This window comes from Bombus pyrosoma, linkage group LG13 (assembly GCF_014825855.1).
Source record: "Bombus pyrosoma isolate SC7728 linkage group LG13, ASM1482585v1, whole genome shotgun sequence".
Classification (NCBI taxonomy): Eukaryota; Metazoa; Arthropoda; class Insecta; order Hymenoptera; family Apidae; genus Bombus; species Bombus pyrosoma.
The window spans coordinates 7,219,497-7,237,127 of record NC_057782.1 but is presented as its reverse complement, the minus strand read 5'-3'; the positions used below and the strand labels follow the sequence as shown (position 1 = coordinate 7,237,127).

The 17,631-nt window shown below is 39.7% G+C and overlaps 1 protein-coding gene across 2 annotated transcripts in view; it reads right to left on the bottom strand.

Moving 5' to 3' along the window:
* The window catches only part of LOC122574199 (serine/threonine-protein kinase 25), a 115,272-nt gene extending 97,797 nt beyond the window's left edge, over positions 1-17,475 (bottom strand). For both annotated transcript variants that reach the window (XM_043741481.1, XM_043741483.1), the window contains exon 1: positions 17,169-17,475. Coding sequence is in view for 1 of the 2 variants with exons in the window: in XM_043741483.1 (XP_043597418.1) it covers positions 17,169-17,183 (15 nt within the window). In the remaining variant the exon portion in view is untranslated. The remainder of the gene's footprint in view (positions 1-17,168) is intronic.
* Between the last annotated feature and the right edge of the window lie 156 nt (positions 17,476-17,631).

Genomic DNA, 17,631 nt, shown 5'->3' with positions numbered 1-17,631 from the left:
AGGGTAGATGCACCCTTGGAGTGCGGGATACGTACGTATTCCTTCGGTTGTTAGTCTGGCCATCGACCGTCTGCGGGGCGCGTGTCCTGGGGCAAAGACCTCTGCTCCTCGTATATCCTGCCAACCGTTTCTAACGCTTCGCTGCTTTTCGAGTACGATCGAAAAAATATTCCGTGTCACGCTAAATTCAAATCGATAGTCATAAATTCTACCGTCATTTTGAAATAACAGGTACACTGTTATTGAAAAATTTCGGAATACTTATTTTCGGACAGACGTGATTTAATCACAGAACTATAAATCGGTTCTACGTGAACCAAAATTTCCTTATCGCTGCGTTTGAAACGTAATCGAAAAATATACCGTGTCATTTTAGATTTAAATCGCCGATAGTCAAACATTTGACAAGTACCTTAATACGCTGCCGTTCAAGAGCGTCAGGACACTTATTTTTGATAAGATGTGATTGATTCACAGAATTACGTGAATCGAGTCGACATGATCGAAAATAAAAATTTTTTCTCGACAAATTAATTTGTACACTTGAACCAAATCCATATTAGGTTGTCCTAAAAGTTTCTTTCGTTCTATAAGGAAATAATGGATGCATAATATTTTGTTCCAATAGAAGAAAATGGATCATACACAATTCAATAAAATAATATAAAACAAAAAATATTGTGCATCTATTATTTCCTTATAAAGCGAAAGAAACTTCTGGGACAATTTAATATTCATTGTTTCTATAAATCGACCAAATTGCGGAAATAATTTTTTAACCGTAGAAACGTAAACGAAATAACGCGACTCTCGTGAAAAATAAATGGCGACAGCGGAAAGTGGAGCTCGGAAAAATAGAAAAGGAGGGTAGCGTATAATTAAATCCGAGACGAAAAACACACGAGGTTGTAACGTTGCCACGTTTATTCAACCACCTGTTCAACCCTTCTCAATTCCCATCTACTCTCGAAGATAGAAGCACTCTCCTCAACATCTCTTTTCTTCCAGTTAATGCCTCGAAGCATCTTTATTCGCGAGTCGTATATTTTAGTCGATTTCATTCTGAAAATTGTCTTCTTAATCGAGTCTCATTTAGACAATTATTAATCCTTAAATGATGCATTTTCAGAAATCGTCTCCTCCAAACGCAAGAGAATAACAAAGGGACGTATAATGTTATTATTAATACAACACAAATCCCAATAAGAACAGAATATACATAGACACGCGATCATATACGTACATGTCGACGAACGAAGTCGTCAATGAATGATTTCCAGCTTGATTAAAATTTCGATATTGCTCACTAACGACAACCTTCCTTACAATTCATAAAAGTTGTCCAATGTAACAACAGACTATCTAAAGGGCTAAAGATGCAGGTTAACGCGTGTAGCGCGAAGGATGTTGCAAATATTTCGGAGACACATATAATATGAAACTTAATGAAAGATGAAAGATAATCTGGCACATTACGTACCTAGTTAATTCCGAATAATGCCATTATTCCAGTTCATAGCTAAACGAAACCATAATAAGCTCGAATGTACAAAGAATAATGATAAAATATAATTACAATATATGCACTTGGTATATTTTATTTATTTATTTATTTATGAGTTTATTTTAAGGTGGTCCTTTTAACGATAAAGTCACTAGTAACCACCGATGCACTAAATATAGCAACCATTACTAACCAAGAAAAATTAGCTCAACACTGTCAAGGTTTAACCCTAGGTGATTAATATATCTCGATTGAAGTACATCGGATTTAGAATTGTGCACGAGTCAGGTGTATGGTTATGTCTTCGGTGCATAATCCAATTCACAAAACGGGCTTTGCTGTAATGCACGTGTACCAGGAAGTTGCATAAGTACAGACGACCGCGTACTCGTGAGGTCTTAATATCGAGAGACACGAGGGGCGATTGTCGCTTGACAGAATGCAGCTGAAAACCAATTTAAACGTATTAGCGTAAATTATTATTGCCGCTGTTGCACTTGTGACGCGTGTATGATAAGACAACATGGAATATTCTCGTTTCTTACTTTCGAATATCGGTTGGACTATAATTCATGTAATTCACGTATCAAATTCCAAGCTAGTTTAATTGGCGACAGATGTGTAAACTTTGTAGCGTCGATATTTAATGCTCTAGAATTTTGTATAAATATTAAATTTCCCTAACGATTATCATGCATAATAAAACTTTCCCGTATATTGGGAATTTTTGTAACAAAATTAAAAAGAAAATAAAAAATAAAACGACATATTAAGAAATAGATTGGAAATTGTAAGCGATGACTGAACTCATCCTCCTTGACAAAAATATGAATCTGTATAAAAATACGTAGCCTACTAATAATTCATACGAAAATAATTCAAAATATATTCCAACATTTCTTAAATCGCATTCGATCTGAATAACGTGTATATTTCTTTCTTTTGATACAGTGCTTCATGAACGCCATTTATTCGATAGATAGTTCGATATGTTCTGGCATCTGGCTCGATCAATGTTTGCGAGATAACAGATAGCAAAGCGACGTCTCTGTCGATAGAAACCACTTCTTGATTTGCAAATGGCAGCGGTGAAAAGCTCTTTTCAATGGATAATGGATTTTTTCTGTGCTTTTTGCGAGGCCGATGGAGCTGTAAAATAGCAACGTCACAGTAGCTATAAAACAGTTCTCGGGGCGTGGAAACAACGGTACCTATCTTCTTGTAAGATTTCCTTATAAAGACAGTTACACTACAGACACCTACTTCGATGCCATCGTCTCAAAATAACAGGAATATCAGCGGTGCCATGGAGCCGCGTTAGCTCTACAGAAATTAGAAATAGTTGAATCGCAATGGGGAAAGGAAACTCTTCTCGAAAAATGATTTTAGAATTTTGTAGAGTCAATTAGGAAAATGTATCAGATCCCATTGCTACTTGTAGGTTCTCTATAAAAATCAAAAACGATTTACAGAATCAAAAATTTCATAACTTCTAGCATAGCTACATTCCAAGAATTTTCTGAGCCAAATATCTTACACTTTTTTAGTTCATTTTCATTAGAAATATCGTTGATATAGTAAGCAAGTTCCGAGTCACTTTATGTTCGTATATATAGTGAGTTACAGAAATATTTATAGCCTTAATAATAAATTAAATGTGTGACGATTTGTTCAAATCCCCATTTATATTGTAACGAATTGCTTTCACAATTGGTTTCTCAATGAACGATATATCAATCACAAGCTTAATTACGATGTTGTATATTCATATTGAGAAATATGGCGGGGTATATATCATCGAAGAACGTTAGTCATTTGTATTCATCTATGGATAACATATCGATTTAACGATGTCTATTAACATATAACATCCATTTCGAGCCCATATAGACCAGAAGAGAACAGGACTAAAATAAATATACATTCGAGTTGAAAGTATAATATGCATAAATGGTTGATTGTATAACAAACTTCTTTTCATTTCTTCGGATAAGTCAAGTATATCAAATTATACGATTATATGTAAACTTTCCTGGTATGGCTAACTGTATGCATTAAATGATTCGAATACCATACTATCGACGATAGTCTTCCTAGTTCTTCCAACGAACGTATTTCGTTAAGTCGACAGGCGTTTCTGTAATAGATAATTCATGCGCGTTTTTCAAATTCACGGCGCAAAAGGCTTCCGCGTTTCGCTGGACATCGACGATTTGCTAACCTGCCGAGAAACATTTCGGCTGGTTTATCACGGTATTACAACATTCAGAATCTTCCGAAGAATGTCCAGGAAAGTGGAACGCATTAGAAAGCAATGCGGAACGAAATGTTTTAAGGCACCTACACACGGGTTTACGAATTCTTTGAAACGTCCACCGTGCCACTCGTTTGACGTACCTTGTTCCAAAGAGGGTTCGTTTCTTCTGCAAATAGATGTGGAACATGCTCTGCTTCACGAACGAGTTTCCACGGGTAAAAGACGCGTCATTTTCGTTCCGCCTATGCTATGACGTGTGCACGCGACGAATTGATGCTCTCTGTGAGTAAACAGAAACCTAGACCCCTTTGCACAACAATTTTACCTAACAGGTACAGTAGAATCTCGATTATTGTTTCCAATTGTTTTTATATCATAGTCTGTTGTTCAATTTCCAAACCAACTTTTGTTCGGAATACTTGATTTAATCAAATTATAATGAGAGTTTATCGAATACATTAGAACCTCGATAATTACAAAACAAGTATTTTGGAAATTTATGTATATTGTAATAGATTCGTGATTCAGTATAAACAAACTTTGCATCAAAGGAAAATGTTCAACTCGATGTCTAGGATATTAGTCGGAATTATCATTACGATTACGATAATCAGTTCGATAAGGTTGTTATATAGACGATAAGAAATCGGTTACCAGTTCCGAATCGCGTAACTTAATTACACGCCACACAGGAAATAGATTAATATTTGATGCATAAACTGATAAAGGTAATATTCAATTAATAAGGTTCAATGACAACAGACGACAGTTTGCAACAGACGATTTCGTGATCCTATCTTAGGAGAGTTGCTATGGTGCGGTGAGAACAGTTCTCCAATGTTGAAGCAAAGTGAAGCAGAAATGGTGGAGACCGGGGAGAAGACAGTGGATATAAGAAGGGATTAAATAAAAAGAATAAAGAAAGGATGGTGAAAGTTAATGAAGAAAACTTACAGACGAAACTTACAGACTAAAGGAAATGTTGAGGAAGAAAAAAGGAGAAACTGAGCGTACTATCGTTTACTTACTTCCTAATGAGACAATTTTTTTCAGGAGGATTCACCCTGCGGAAAATCCAGGCATCAAATAATTCGACCAAAGGAAATTCCGAACAGATATCACGAATCCTCTTTCTTTAATCGTCTATACGAATACAATGGAGGTAAGGCACGGAATTATTCATCGTTCCCAGGCCGGATAGCTCGCGATTCTTGTCACGATCGCGTTTACCATGATCAAAACTAATACAGTAAGACACCGAGGAAAAATAAGCTCGAACTTTGGCCTTTTTAACAATTCAATTTAACTTGACAAATCCTAACGATCGATCGTTATAAAAGTGGACAGTTTGTTACCTAAGATAATTGCAAAGGGAAACCTGACCGAATGTCTCAAAGCCTTTTTGCGAGTACACAGTATACATCATAATTGACGATTCTGAACGGCTCGATGTATTCATGGAAATCCACGTTGATCGAACATCATTGAAAATCTGTCAAGTACACAAATGGCTCTGATACTCGACGTGTACAGGTTATTCGAGTCGGAACCACCAAGCTTGTAGCAGCAAGCTTTGTTGGTAATTCGCTTTACGGCAATGCAGAAAGTTCGAGCTGAAATTATCATGGAAATACAGACGGAACTAACGTCGGCGGATCATTAGAGCGCGAAACCATTTCGTTGCTGGGTTCCGATAGCCGAGTCGATCGGTATAATAAATGTAGAGGAATTAAACATTCTTAAGTACACTCGAAGGGATTGCAAGACAGAATTAACGTGGAAAGAGAAGGAGAATAAATTTTTCATAAGATGCTTCGAAGCTCGATAAATTATGGACGCATTCTGATGACTGCCGAAGAGAATCGACGTCTGATCGAAAGGTGGTCGCGAGTCTCTCTCTCTCTCTCTCTCTCTCTCTCTGTTTCTCTCTCTTTCTCTTTTATTCTCAAGATGTTCGATGAGAAGAGGAGGACGATTCTCCGACACTCAGAAGTGGGTGAGACAAGCAAGGAAGGAATTCCATTATCCCGAAGGCTGGATCCACCGAGTTCTCGTCTTGGTATCAGGCTAGTACCTTCCACGCTTTCTTCCTTCCTTCTTCCTTCCCGAGTCCTGTCGTGGCAAGAACGCAGCTCACTGCTCAGAATACCTCATTTCCTTTGTCCGCTTCTTTCTCACAATCCACGCGATTCCTAGTCTGGCCGGTGGTGTAGCTGTCTTACTGTTAGCCGAGCAGCCTCAGACAAAAGCGAATTGGTCGACGCAGCTGAAACTCGGTAAATTGCGCGTCCAACTTTTACGCCGATTTCCTCTATCCCCTTGCCGATATTCAATTGCGAACAAATCGAACACCGTCTGTACAACATCAAGCTACCAGTGTAGCACGTGATGGTATCTGAAACGCTTCGAATCGCACCGAATGTTTATGGGTATCTTGATATAACTTGACAGAGGGTGATGATTTCTCACAGAGAAACAGGCTGAAAATTTAGAATGTAGCTTATGCATATGAGACTTGCCATATATATAGACTTTGCATATGTAACTTTCTACTTGACGAACTTTCTGTTCATGGAATTTTATTAAATCAGGAATGTATGATAATTCAATGCTTGCGTATGAAATATCATGTTCGACATTTTGAACAGTTGCTACGTTAATAAAAGAGGAGAAACTTTTCCAAATATCCTGTTTCTCGTGCTCCATTCTTCTGTATAGTAGCATTTACATTTAAATTTGTCAAGACGCTCGAAATATCCGAGCCTCCCCAGACTTTAGACATTTTCAGAATTCAAGACCAAATTCAAGACTTGTCAAAGCTTTTAAGAGTTTTGAATAACCTTCGAGATGTTTCGGATCTCCATAGGCTTGGAAAACTTTAAATATCTTCGAAACTGACATTCGTACGCCCGTTACTAGGTGTATAGCTTGAATTTAGGTAGAGACGTTTCGAACTTTTCCTATTCCTCGATCGACTCGGTTACGACAACTCTTTTCCAGTATAATTGCTTTTAAACGGATTCTTTCATCGTAGAGCCGCGTTTAATTTCGAGAGTTCTCCTCGCGAATCGCGTTATCCTTTGTCGGTGCGCAAAGCTACGAGATACCCCGAGATAGTCCCGATCGATGTCCTGCATCTTCATACAAAAGATACTTCGGCCGAGAGCCGAACGGTGAAGTGTTACGGCCGAAATACCAATTCGGGTCAATAACTCTTCCCTTTCGTGTATTCACAAAAGACAGGTCAACCCGACACCTCCGACGGCGGTGTTGTTTTAGGATGAAAAAGCGAAGAAGATCGCGCACAGATGATGAATCAATATCTGCTTAACACTCCAGTAGAGCTATACGGCACAGTGAAATTTCCACTGCAAGATACGTAATTTTTTTCACCGGCTGCGGTCAATTACCGTCTGTCTGACAGTTTTTCGCGGAATATCGTTTGAATAACGAAAGGAACGCAAATAGAAGCGGCGATTTTATCCTTTCCACTTCCTCGTTTCCCTTTTACTTTGAAAATTCAGTCGCGTTGTCATTAACGAGAAATGTCAGTTGTTCGAATCTATGTATTAAGTCTACTGTTTTCTTCGCTTCTTCTTCGTTTTTGTATCTCTTCGGACATCTCGGGGCAAGAACATGATAAACAGATTTAGCCTTGAATTATCAATTTCGTCTTACTATAATGTTTATTTGACCACTCGCGGAGAGACGCGATCGCGAGAAAGCACGTCAACGGAAGTCGTAAATTCCTGTTACGATTAGATAATCGACGCCACGAACTGATCGATCCCCTGATTTCTGTTACGATAATAGAGGTGGTTCAATGAGTTTACACTGATTTAACACATATAAATTAATGTTCATTCCAACAACTTTGTAAGGAAGATACATTACACTGATGCGTATGTATAAGTTAAGTAAGTGATTGATTTAAGGTTAGGAACCCGGTAATGACATGTTGACTATTCTAACGATGAAGAATAAGTAAAGTAAAGTGACGATGCTGTGTCGGAGGAAAGCTAGCGATGGGTGTGTCTAACGCAAGGGACCATCGGATTTGTTGATGACAATTTTGGTTAGGAAAACGATGGCAGTAGACATTGCTGCTGATTTGATAGAAGAAGGTTGGTGGACTAGGAAGGGTCTTAGCCGCCCTCGATAGAAAGTTGCTAGTGGGACGTAACATATAATAAAACTGCCCTTTGATCCGATTGTAAAGTTAAATATATGTATCCTAGTAATTTCTGAATCGTCGATTGTTAATACGTAGAAGTTGTTCACTTTCCAACTATATTAGCCATCAAGTGACGTCAAACTAAAAAATCAACAGTCACGTTTCCCCGTATACTGCATCGAGCGATGAACACATTTAGCGAATCATACAACAGATTCTGCGTGTGTCTCTTCGATGATAACTGTAACCCCGGCAAACTTAAAAAGCTTCGTAATCCCTCAGCACGATATTAATATGAAAGAACGATAAAGAGGAATAAAGGAACAAGAGATTGTTTAGTACATGGACGGATAAACCTCAGAATGAGAATAAACGTAACAGAAATTCGTATCGATCTTTTATCGCGCGTTCGAATCCCTTCCGGCTTTGTCCGCTGTGCAGCTTCTTCTTTTCCCACTTTTCCGCTTCTCTCAGTGAACTTTCGCCGGATCGTGCTTTCTAGCAGTTCAAGTGTACACTTGTCGAGCTCCCTTCGTGCTTTCTTACCGACGTTACAGCTGTTTGTAAGTTCCGCGGCAGGAGAATAACTCAAAGCTAAGAAGTTTCGGCTATAAGACAAACACGACTTTCGAAATAAAACGAAATTACACGACGGAGATCAAGGACATAGCAATCGACAGAAACGAACTCCAGTAAATGCACTTCTCAACTTTTAACGATTCTATAACCCCTCAGGGACTGAACATTTCGATCGCAGAAGAAACATAGAAATTTATTTCTTTAAAGATAGCAATATTAAACCGATCTGTGAGTTAATCGCCGTTTTAAATTCGTGCAACAGACACTTTCATTTACAGATAGTCTTTATACATGAGACTTAAATCGCCTTTACAACATTTTGCCACGCTTCGTTTCAAATCGTATTAGCTCTATTTTATTTTCCAATGAGTATAATATTAATTTTTATGGAAATACGCGAATATCTAGAGTTAGAATGCAGTATTCTATTTTATTAAGAGCGAAGAGAAAAACCTTTTAAAAACAGTAACAGGATTCAATGTAATTTTTAAAATAAGTGTTCACCGTTGCACAGTACAATATCGATAGTTTAAGGAAGTGACACATTAAAGGGATATAAAACAGGAAAACAATATCGATGTACTTGAAACAAGACGAAACAAACGTGAAATGCGATTGAACGTGGTGCTTCCGTTGCATTTACCTCGGATCGAGTCACCAGAGATACTTGTCCGAGGCATCCGAAGGCCTCGCCGCAAATAGAATCGAGTTTTTTCCGGATTAGACGGAGAATTCCATCTCGATTCTTCGTAGACGGGCGCACGCAACGCATCACCGCGGAATCGGAATTTCCTTTCACCATGAACGAAAACCAGTTGTGCAAGAGGCTTTTTTACCGCATCTCGGTGCTCCACGTGTCTCTGTCGCTCCGCCGATTGTATAACTGTTCTGTTATCAGAACCGGTGATTTCAGCACAGATAAAAATTGATAAGGTGAACGGGTCCTGAAGGTATGACCGGGTTTATTACGCCAGATCGAACCACAGACATAAAGAAAGGACCGAAATTTTTCATACCTCGCACAAGCGTGGCGGTCGCGAACAGGTTGCGATCGCTTTGCGAGGCAAATAAATCTGCGTTATTAGATCTTTTCCACGGATCACGAGGCATGGCGTAAATCGGTAGCCGCGATCTCTAATTAATTTTTCGTCACGTACGCGTGCAGAACTTTGGGACCACGAGTCGCGATCAACTCGGGTTTCTGACTCGTAAAAAACGAACCTGTTTCGCGGAGACGGGAAAACTGGATCCCCGTGACACTCGGAGTAGCGTTTCCTGCCTCTGAAACCGAGAAACACGTTCTCCTGACCTGTCACGGCTGTTTTCTTGAGAAAGCAACGCGAGCCAGGAGAATCGTGGCTCGCGTGCGTCGCCGTACTTCGTCAAAATAATCTACTCGATAATTATTCAGCCCGATTTCATTAGACTTACAAGGAAAAAAGGCGCACGAATTTATTAATATTCTCTCTGACGAGTTCGATCGATATTCACAACACTTTAGTTTCCTAGCGTCTTTGCCCGATTAATCTAAATGAAATTTCATCGGCTCGAGATTAGCACCACGCCAGCCAATATCCAGCATACTGAAATACGCTTCTATCCCTACGCTAATTCCCTGCAATCTTGCATATACGATATACCGCGCTCCCATGTATTTATATACCGAGTGTTCTTACAATAAGTAACGGAATACTCCGCTGTCATCGAAAGATAAGGAAGAGTTTTATTAGCTGTAGATTCTATAATAGAAACGCTCCTGTGCCGAATTCTGTTGTGACAGAACTTACCAACAGTGAGCACGAAGTTTGTGGCAGTTTGCAAGTCTCGGGCAAGCTTAACAATTTCGGAAGTATGCGAGAGAAGGGTGGCTGTAAACCGGAAGAGGATTGTTTCCACACTGATATTTGCGCTTAGTCGTGCTTACTTCATTCATGGTATAATTACACGCTAGGAGAAGTTGGAACTACCCTGTACCATTACCATCGTCTAGTCGTCTTTTACAAACCTCATAAACCAACATCGAAGACAGAACAGACCTTTGTTTCATCCTTAATCTGTATACCAAGACTGAATTCTATTTTTGTTATTTCACGATCGTTATGAGGGATCGCATCTAACAAGTACATAGTAGGTTGTACGAAGAATTCGTAGCATCTAAATATTTTTTGAAAGAAAACTCGTACAGTTACGGACAACGAAACATCTAATTCTAGCGAAATCTATTTCGACTTCCATCAACTACGTTTTTCCGGATAACCTAACCCACTTTTGATTACACGACGTGTTTCGTATGTTAAAAAGTTGTTAACCTAAAACCTTAAGTATACGATCTTGCGCTCCTATATGACGGCAACACCCTGTACACCGTCTGTTTGAGCACTCGACTCGACGTTATCACCTATGCGGTGCTGAAGTACCGAGCACACGAACATGTAGACGGATGCATATAGCTACAAGCCGTCTCGCTCAGGGCTGCACGCATGTAAATACACATACACAAAGGTGCAGAGTGCAAACATAGATGGACGCACACCGGCGCAGAACAGTGTACGAAGGGTGGACGAGCACGAAGCTATTACTCGCTTTACGAGGGGCAACACGTTGCTGACGTTTACGGGCGAGCGAAACCCACCAAATGCACCGCCACGATTAATTCCCGCGCGCCTTGTTCCAATCCGAAAGTTTTACGGAAAATACGATACCTGGGGGGAATGCTCGACGAGCACCTTGCCCTTCGGCAAGCACGGTATCAGCGTGCTTTCCAGGGACAATACCCGGGCCGAATACGATTTTCCTCTGCTTTACAACGCGGTCACAGAAAACGGATAATTAAGGAACCGTTGTATTTCAGAGCGAGGTTGTCCGCAGAAAGTTGGAATTATGGTAACACTTGTTGTGGGATAGCGTGAATACGATCTCTGGCGGGGTTGTCTGTGTCGCTGCGATGGTACGAAAACTGCACGTTGTTTTCCCTTTTTGTACGAGATTAATATACAAGAGCGTTAAATTGTGCCGTTTACTTTTGTCGGTTATATTTTGTGTTAATTGCAGTGGATACCGAAAATATTGCCACTCCTCTGTATTTATTATAGCATATGTATACCTGATTAATTAGATGCAGATACTTTAAATTTTATATCGTTTAGCGGTACTTTTACGACTACAAAAATTCCATACTATGAAAATAAAATGTGGAACTTGGTAAGGTCATATGCGAATACTTTTCGTAGCCATTGTGTTATATAGCGGAATATTTCCCTTCGAACAAAGAGTTATATTCTCCTATGGCTTGTTTAAATATCGCGTGGCAAAGGTTACTCGCGGTTGTCTAATGTTTTATCGTGCAGGCAAAATAATGCGATCGCCATTATTCAGCGATTACGACTGGTTTCGGCTTGGCAGCGGTGCCAATTTTTAACGGCGTTTTGCAATGCGTATTCGCGCGACACAAGGAACGCTCTCTTCCTTTTTACCATGCATATTTTATCGAAAATAAAATGGAAAACAGCCAAGTACCGTGGCACGGCGCAGACACGGCTAGTAAAATCCATACAATCGTACCTATCTCTTTTTACCTTTACGACAGTGGTCACGACGCAACGATTTAGATTCACAAAAGCGGCGAACAGCGACTCGCGAAGGGCAATAAATTTCAATTTTATAACGTGAATTGCAATTTTTCGTCGCCAGCCTCGATTCCTTATGATTCTTGTTGCGTCGTTCGCGCTCATAAGCCGCGTCCGTAGGTTGCTTCGTTATCTCCATGTTCTTCACGTATACTGTTCGATCAAGATCGACACAGTGTTCCTCTCTGTCGCGTAACGTCGCAGTCCCTCAAGGAATTGCGAAAACAGCCGTGCATCATAGGAAGGAGCGACGACAGATTTTAATTTACCAGGAAGTAGAGATTACACCTGGAAACGGAGCACAATGGTGCATTGTCCGTGCACAAGCGTCAGCTTTAATCACGGATGTACCCGCCTTTGTCAATTTCCATAGTTCAATTCTTCGTTGCCTATGATGCTCGCCCACGGTTTCGTTCGAAACATCGGTGAATCTGGTACGCATTTGTCAGCGTGTACTTTATATCCGCGCGCGCCACAGAAACAGATATGCAGCCAGGCTGCATCGAGGCCACGATCAAACAATGTCTATTGTGTAACGTAAGCGATACCAACGACTATCTTCGTCTATGTTGATACCTCTATTATAGAAATGAATTTCACAAGTATTCGCGCTGTACGCGACCCTTTCGTACTTCCCCGCGAATCGTGTCAACATTCTCGACAAATTATTCGCCTGGCCTCCCCGGTATCCTTGACACCCACGAATCCCGGCGTTAATTAAAAAACATATACGTGCCCACGTTCTCACGAGTACGCGATCTTAACGCGATATCAATGTTTCAAAATAATAATAAAGATCCGCCGAGATAGATTCGTCGATCGCCGCCCGATATCAAAACCAACGATTTTTTAATGCAACCTGCTTTCCTGCCCACGCCTCTCATCTCTCAAACAGACCGAATGGAAAAAATAAGCGATCATCGAAACTTCAGTCGCCCACGTTATAACGGTACAACCGTGTACATACGTGTGGCACAGGTAAACGGGGTGTACAGGGTGTACCAGTAATCATAGTACAATCGACAAAGCGGGGATTCTATGTGGAAAAATACGTCGAGAATACGGAATAAGATTTTTCACATAACGATTCGTTAGCGAGAAAATTAAATTTGCAAGTTTATCAAGTACGTATGTACGTGTACGTGAAACCAATTCTTAACCAAAGATGCTGAAACTTTATTTTCTCGAAAACGAAAGTCTTAAATCGAATGATGTTATTTTACATTTTTGACTCGTTTCTACGCGCGGAATAACTTCTTGTTAATTGTTTACTTATATCCGTCCACCAATTAGCCAAGTTCACGGTATCTTTAAGAAATTTTCAAGCTCGATTTTCTCGACAGCGAGGAAAATTTTATTGTATATTTCTTATTTATATTTTCGCGTAGAATCTGCACCTTCTCGATTGTAGCACAATTACCGAGGCACCCTATATACGTGTACACTTCTGAAATTGCCGCGTCGATAAACTCCACATGGAGCAACGCAGCGATATCTATGCGCGTATACATGTACACGTTTGTACGTTTGTTTATGCGCGTCTCGACTAACCGAGGTGCAAGCTAGACTTTCCGGAATACGATAAGAATAACGACGTCGATAACAAACCAGCTATATACGTATGTGTGTGCGCGTAGACACATATGGTGCTATCGTTCCACGAGCAACGAGTTCCTTGTTTTCGTAATGTTAAGCCACGTAATCGTTGCTGCAAATGAGATTTTCCTGCAAACTTGTAGCCCATTTTTCCAGACTATTAAATCAGTATCGATCAGAAACTGTCTCGTTTGATAATTAACTTTCAGGCCGACTAATAACTAGGTATATATGAATATTATAAATATGTTGGAAATCTAGGTGTTGTATTTCGACAGTCGACAGCATTTGCTTCCGCCGTGGTTTATTCGAGAAGCTCTAAAAAATTTGTGGGGCAACTTTTCCGTGTGAACATAGTCAGGAATTAACGTTACGTACGCAAGTATATTTTCACATTTTACTTGGGAAACCTGAGTCGTTCGTGTCTAATTTAGTAATTATATAGCTTAGCGAATTCCTCCAATTTTCATCTATGAATATTTAATTTCCTTGCTCTTCTAGACTTTCAAAATATTTGAAAAAGCCCCGGAATATTTATCGAAGTCTCTGCTACGTCGTATACAATCTAATTCTAGAATAAACGTTTAAGAAAGTTTGAAGGAAAAATAGAAATTCGCTATGAAATCAAAGTTATCTGATTCGTTATGAATTCTACTTATTATTGATTATTCATATGTGATATCGTAATAATATCGATGAATTGATACGTGATAATCTGTAGGCTGTAGATATAGACTTCTGATTTGCAGTTTCTACAATTTCACGATATTACATCGTATCTATAGCGTGACAAAATTCTGAAAATAAGAATTCGCTTCGATTAAATTCTCGAGTGAAATTTCGACGAGGTCATGAACGAATCAGGCTAATCTACAGAGTGTTAAAAACGTATTACGAGCCAACAAGATGCACGAAGATTTAAAAGGGCAGAAAAACAAAAATCAAACGTAGGATCGGTCGGAAAACGGATAGACATGTTATCGTGAAGGCGTAAAGAACACGAAGGCTCGAGATGGGAAAAGGAAGCCATATGATCGTCGACAAACGAGTGGGTGCCATAGAAGGGAGAACAACGGTGGAATCCCACTCTGACTACTTGTATATTCCATCTCGATCGATATGACCGGGTATAGCAGGTGCTGTGCTGTGCTCGTAAGGACTACCACCTTCACCTCTTTTTTGTGTACAGTGACTTGTGCACTTCGGTTGATGTCCTTTCGTATAATCGATCGCAGCTATGACGACGATTGTATTTCATTTTTAATGAATCGACCGTGAACTTCTGACGTAGTACGTTAACGTGACTCGAAGTAGTGTAAAAAATAGTGAATAAATTTGTTTTAACGGATAAAAAGTAATGTAGCTCTCAGTAAAGTTAATTGTTGCAGAGCAATAATGAAAATAAAGATTGCGGACTGGATAGCAGGAAATCGTAACAAATAATACGCGTCGTAGCGTATGAAGATTAATGGTAAACGCTGATGCGTCCTTTCATTAATTAATTTCTCATTTAAAGAGCGCACGTGGGACGGATGAATGATCCACGCGCAACCTTCGCGTGTGTACGTAAGCGTATATGTATAGGCAATGCTGTAGCAACATGCATCAGTGGCACAGGCAAAATATATTATATATTATAAAAACGCTGTTCTTCCCCCACTTTTCTCAAAAGATGCCATTAAATGATGGATTATCTTTAGTTATCCATTAAATTACACCGTTGACCTAAATTCGTGATACCACGGAAGCCAAAGAAATTCTACGGCTCTAATAAAACGAAACTCAAGAATAATAGAAAAAATTGCATTAGAAGCATTAAATAATTTAGTTTGAGAACTTGATAGGTACACTAACATGTGTTTGGTTACTTCAGCCATTGATTTTTATTGATACAGAGAGTACAATATCTAATGTAAAATATATATCTTATAGAAAATGTATTTAATATCTTTTGTATTGTAAGCTGTTTCTTTCTTACAAAAATTTAATTCACTAATAAACTACAATTTGTGCATCAATTTGTTCTACGATAAAAATTCTTTAATTTTAATATAAGATAAAAAAATTACGCCTTGAGTGTGTTAGTATTCACCGGAAATCGTGACACGGAAGTATAACGCCACATTGCAGCGTGTTAATTAAAAAAAATCAGCAATCACGCCTATGGTTACAGATCACAGTATAAGTTTTCTCCGTTTCGTATTGCACGGTACAACTATGTCGATGAAATTAGATCGTGGTATATTAATTACTAGTCAGCGCTCTTTTCGTTCACCGAACAGTCAGCAAAAATAAATAGTAGCACGTGATAAAAAGCTTACATGATTGCATGCACCATGCGTCACCAAAAACGATAGGAGGTCGGCGAAAAATAATCTTAAACTGTTCGACCAGATTATCGAATAGATAACACTCTATTTACCATATGTGTAAATACATTTTTATTTTACCGATCTACAACAGTCCTTTTGTTAACGATATCGCCATTCTGTTGCGGCTCTGAAATATGCGCCGTTCTGATGTATCATCTTACACAAGAATCAGGTACATTGAAACACTTTTTATTTTCCTTCTCTGTCGTGGAAACCCGTGTTTCTTTATGGGTATGGTTACGCAATATCGTTAGGAAGAAATGTTACGGCGTAAACAATCGGTGATACAATGTCATCGAAGTCACAATGTGTACGTAAGTAACAAGTTCTCTTTCGTATCTAGATTATACTATGATGTAATTGTCTATCAAACGTTAAATTAATAATGCAATCTCTCGTGAGATAATTTCTTTATACGATACATAATAATCAATATTGTTTATCATAGAAATGCATATTTTTTCTACTCTGAATTAGATGGTATAAACATCACATGGTATTTTTTTATAATACTTATTTTCCAAGAAATATTATCCACAAACACGTAAAAACATCAGAAATTACGACATATCAACGTTTCTTACGAGTCACGGAAATGTATTAATGTAAAAATGATAGTAGGTGATAGAACTAAATTTAAATTTAAATAAATGAACACGTTAGCTGTATTTTTGGTAGCACGTACAAAGTACAGGGTCGACCAATCGAAACGATTACCAAAAACGTGTATCGTAACGTTACTATAAAGGATAACCGGATTGTGGGGATTTTGATCCATCTCGTGATCGTTTAACAGTAGAACGGAGTACAAAAGCAGCGGGCATGCTGCCCGAGAGAAACGAAGGAGAAGAAGGTTAGAAAGAGAACGAAAGGATGAGAATGAAGAGATGCAAGAGAGAGGAAGGGGATAGAGTTGATAACATGCCAGCTGTGCGCAGGAACGGAGGTTAGGTTAGAATTGGCGTTTGGGGGTCGCGAGGTCAGCCCACGGAATCGAACGACCGAGCGAAATAGGAAGATAGAAGATATACATATAACGTCATACAGAAATGAAACTTACCTCGTTGAAGGCCATCTTCTTCGTTATGCTTCCGGACTCGCGGCTGCTTCCGGTACCTCCTTGCCCCACCGCTCCTGTAGATGAGGATCGTCTCCCAGAGCCGCCGGACTAGTTGTTCCAGCAGCAGCTGATCTCGCCTGTCCAGAAATCCAGGGGAGGACGAGAGCACATCGAAGCCGCGAAAAACGCCACTCGCGGCACACTAGACACGAACACGAGTCGGACCACGACGACGATAGCGACGACGGCGACGACGGTGACGACGACGACACTCGCGACCGACCTGTCTTACAGCCCTCCGCGACACACATACGTCACGGAACAAACACGACCGTACACCTTTCCGGGGGACCACCTACCAAAACACTTTCGATCGACTTACACGCGATCCGTCACGCGATTACCATCTCCCTGCCAAACGAGTTGCTGCACCGAGGATAATCTGGCATTCCTCAGGTGGGCA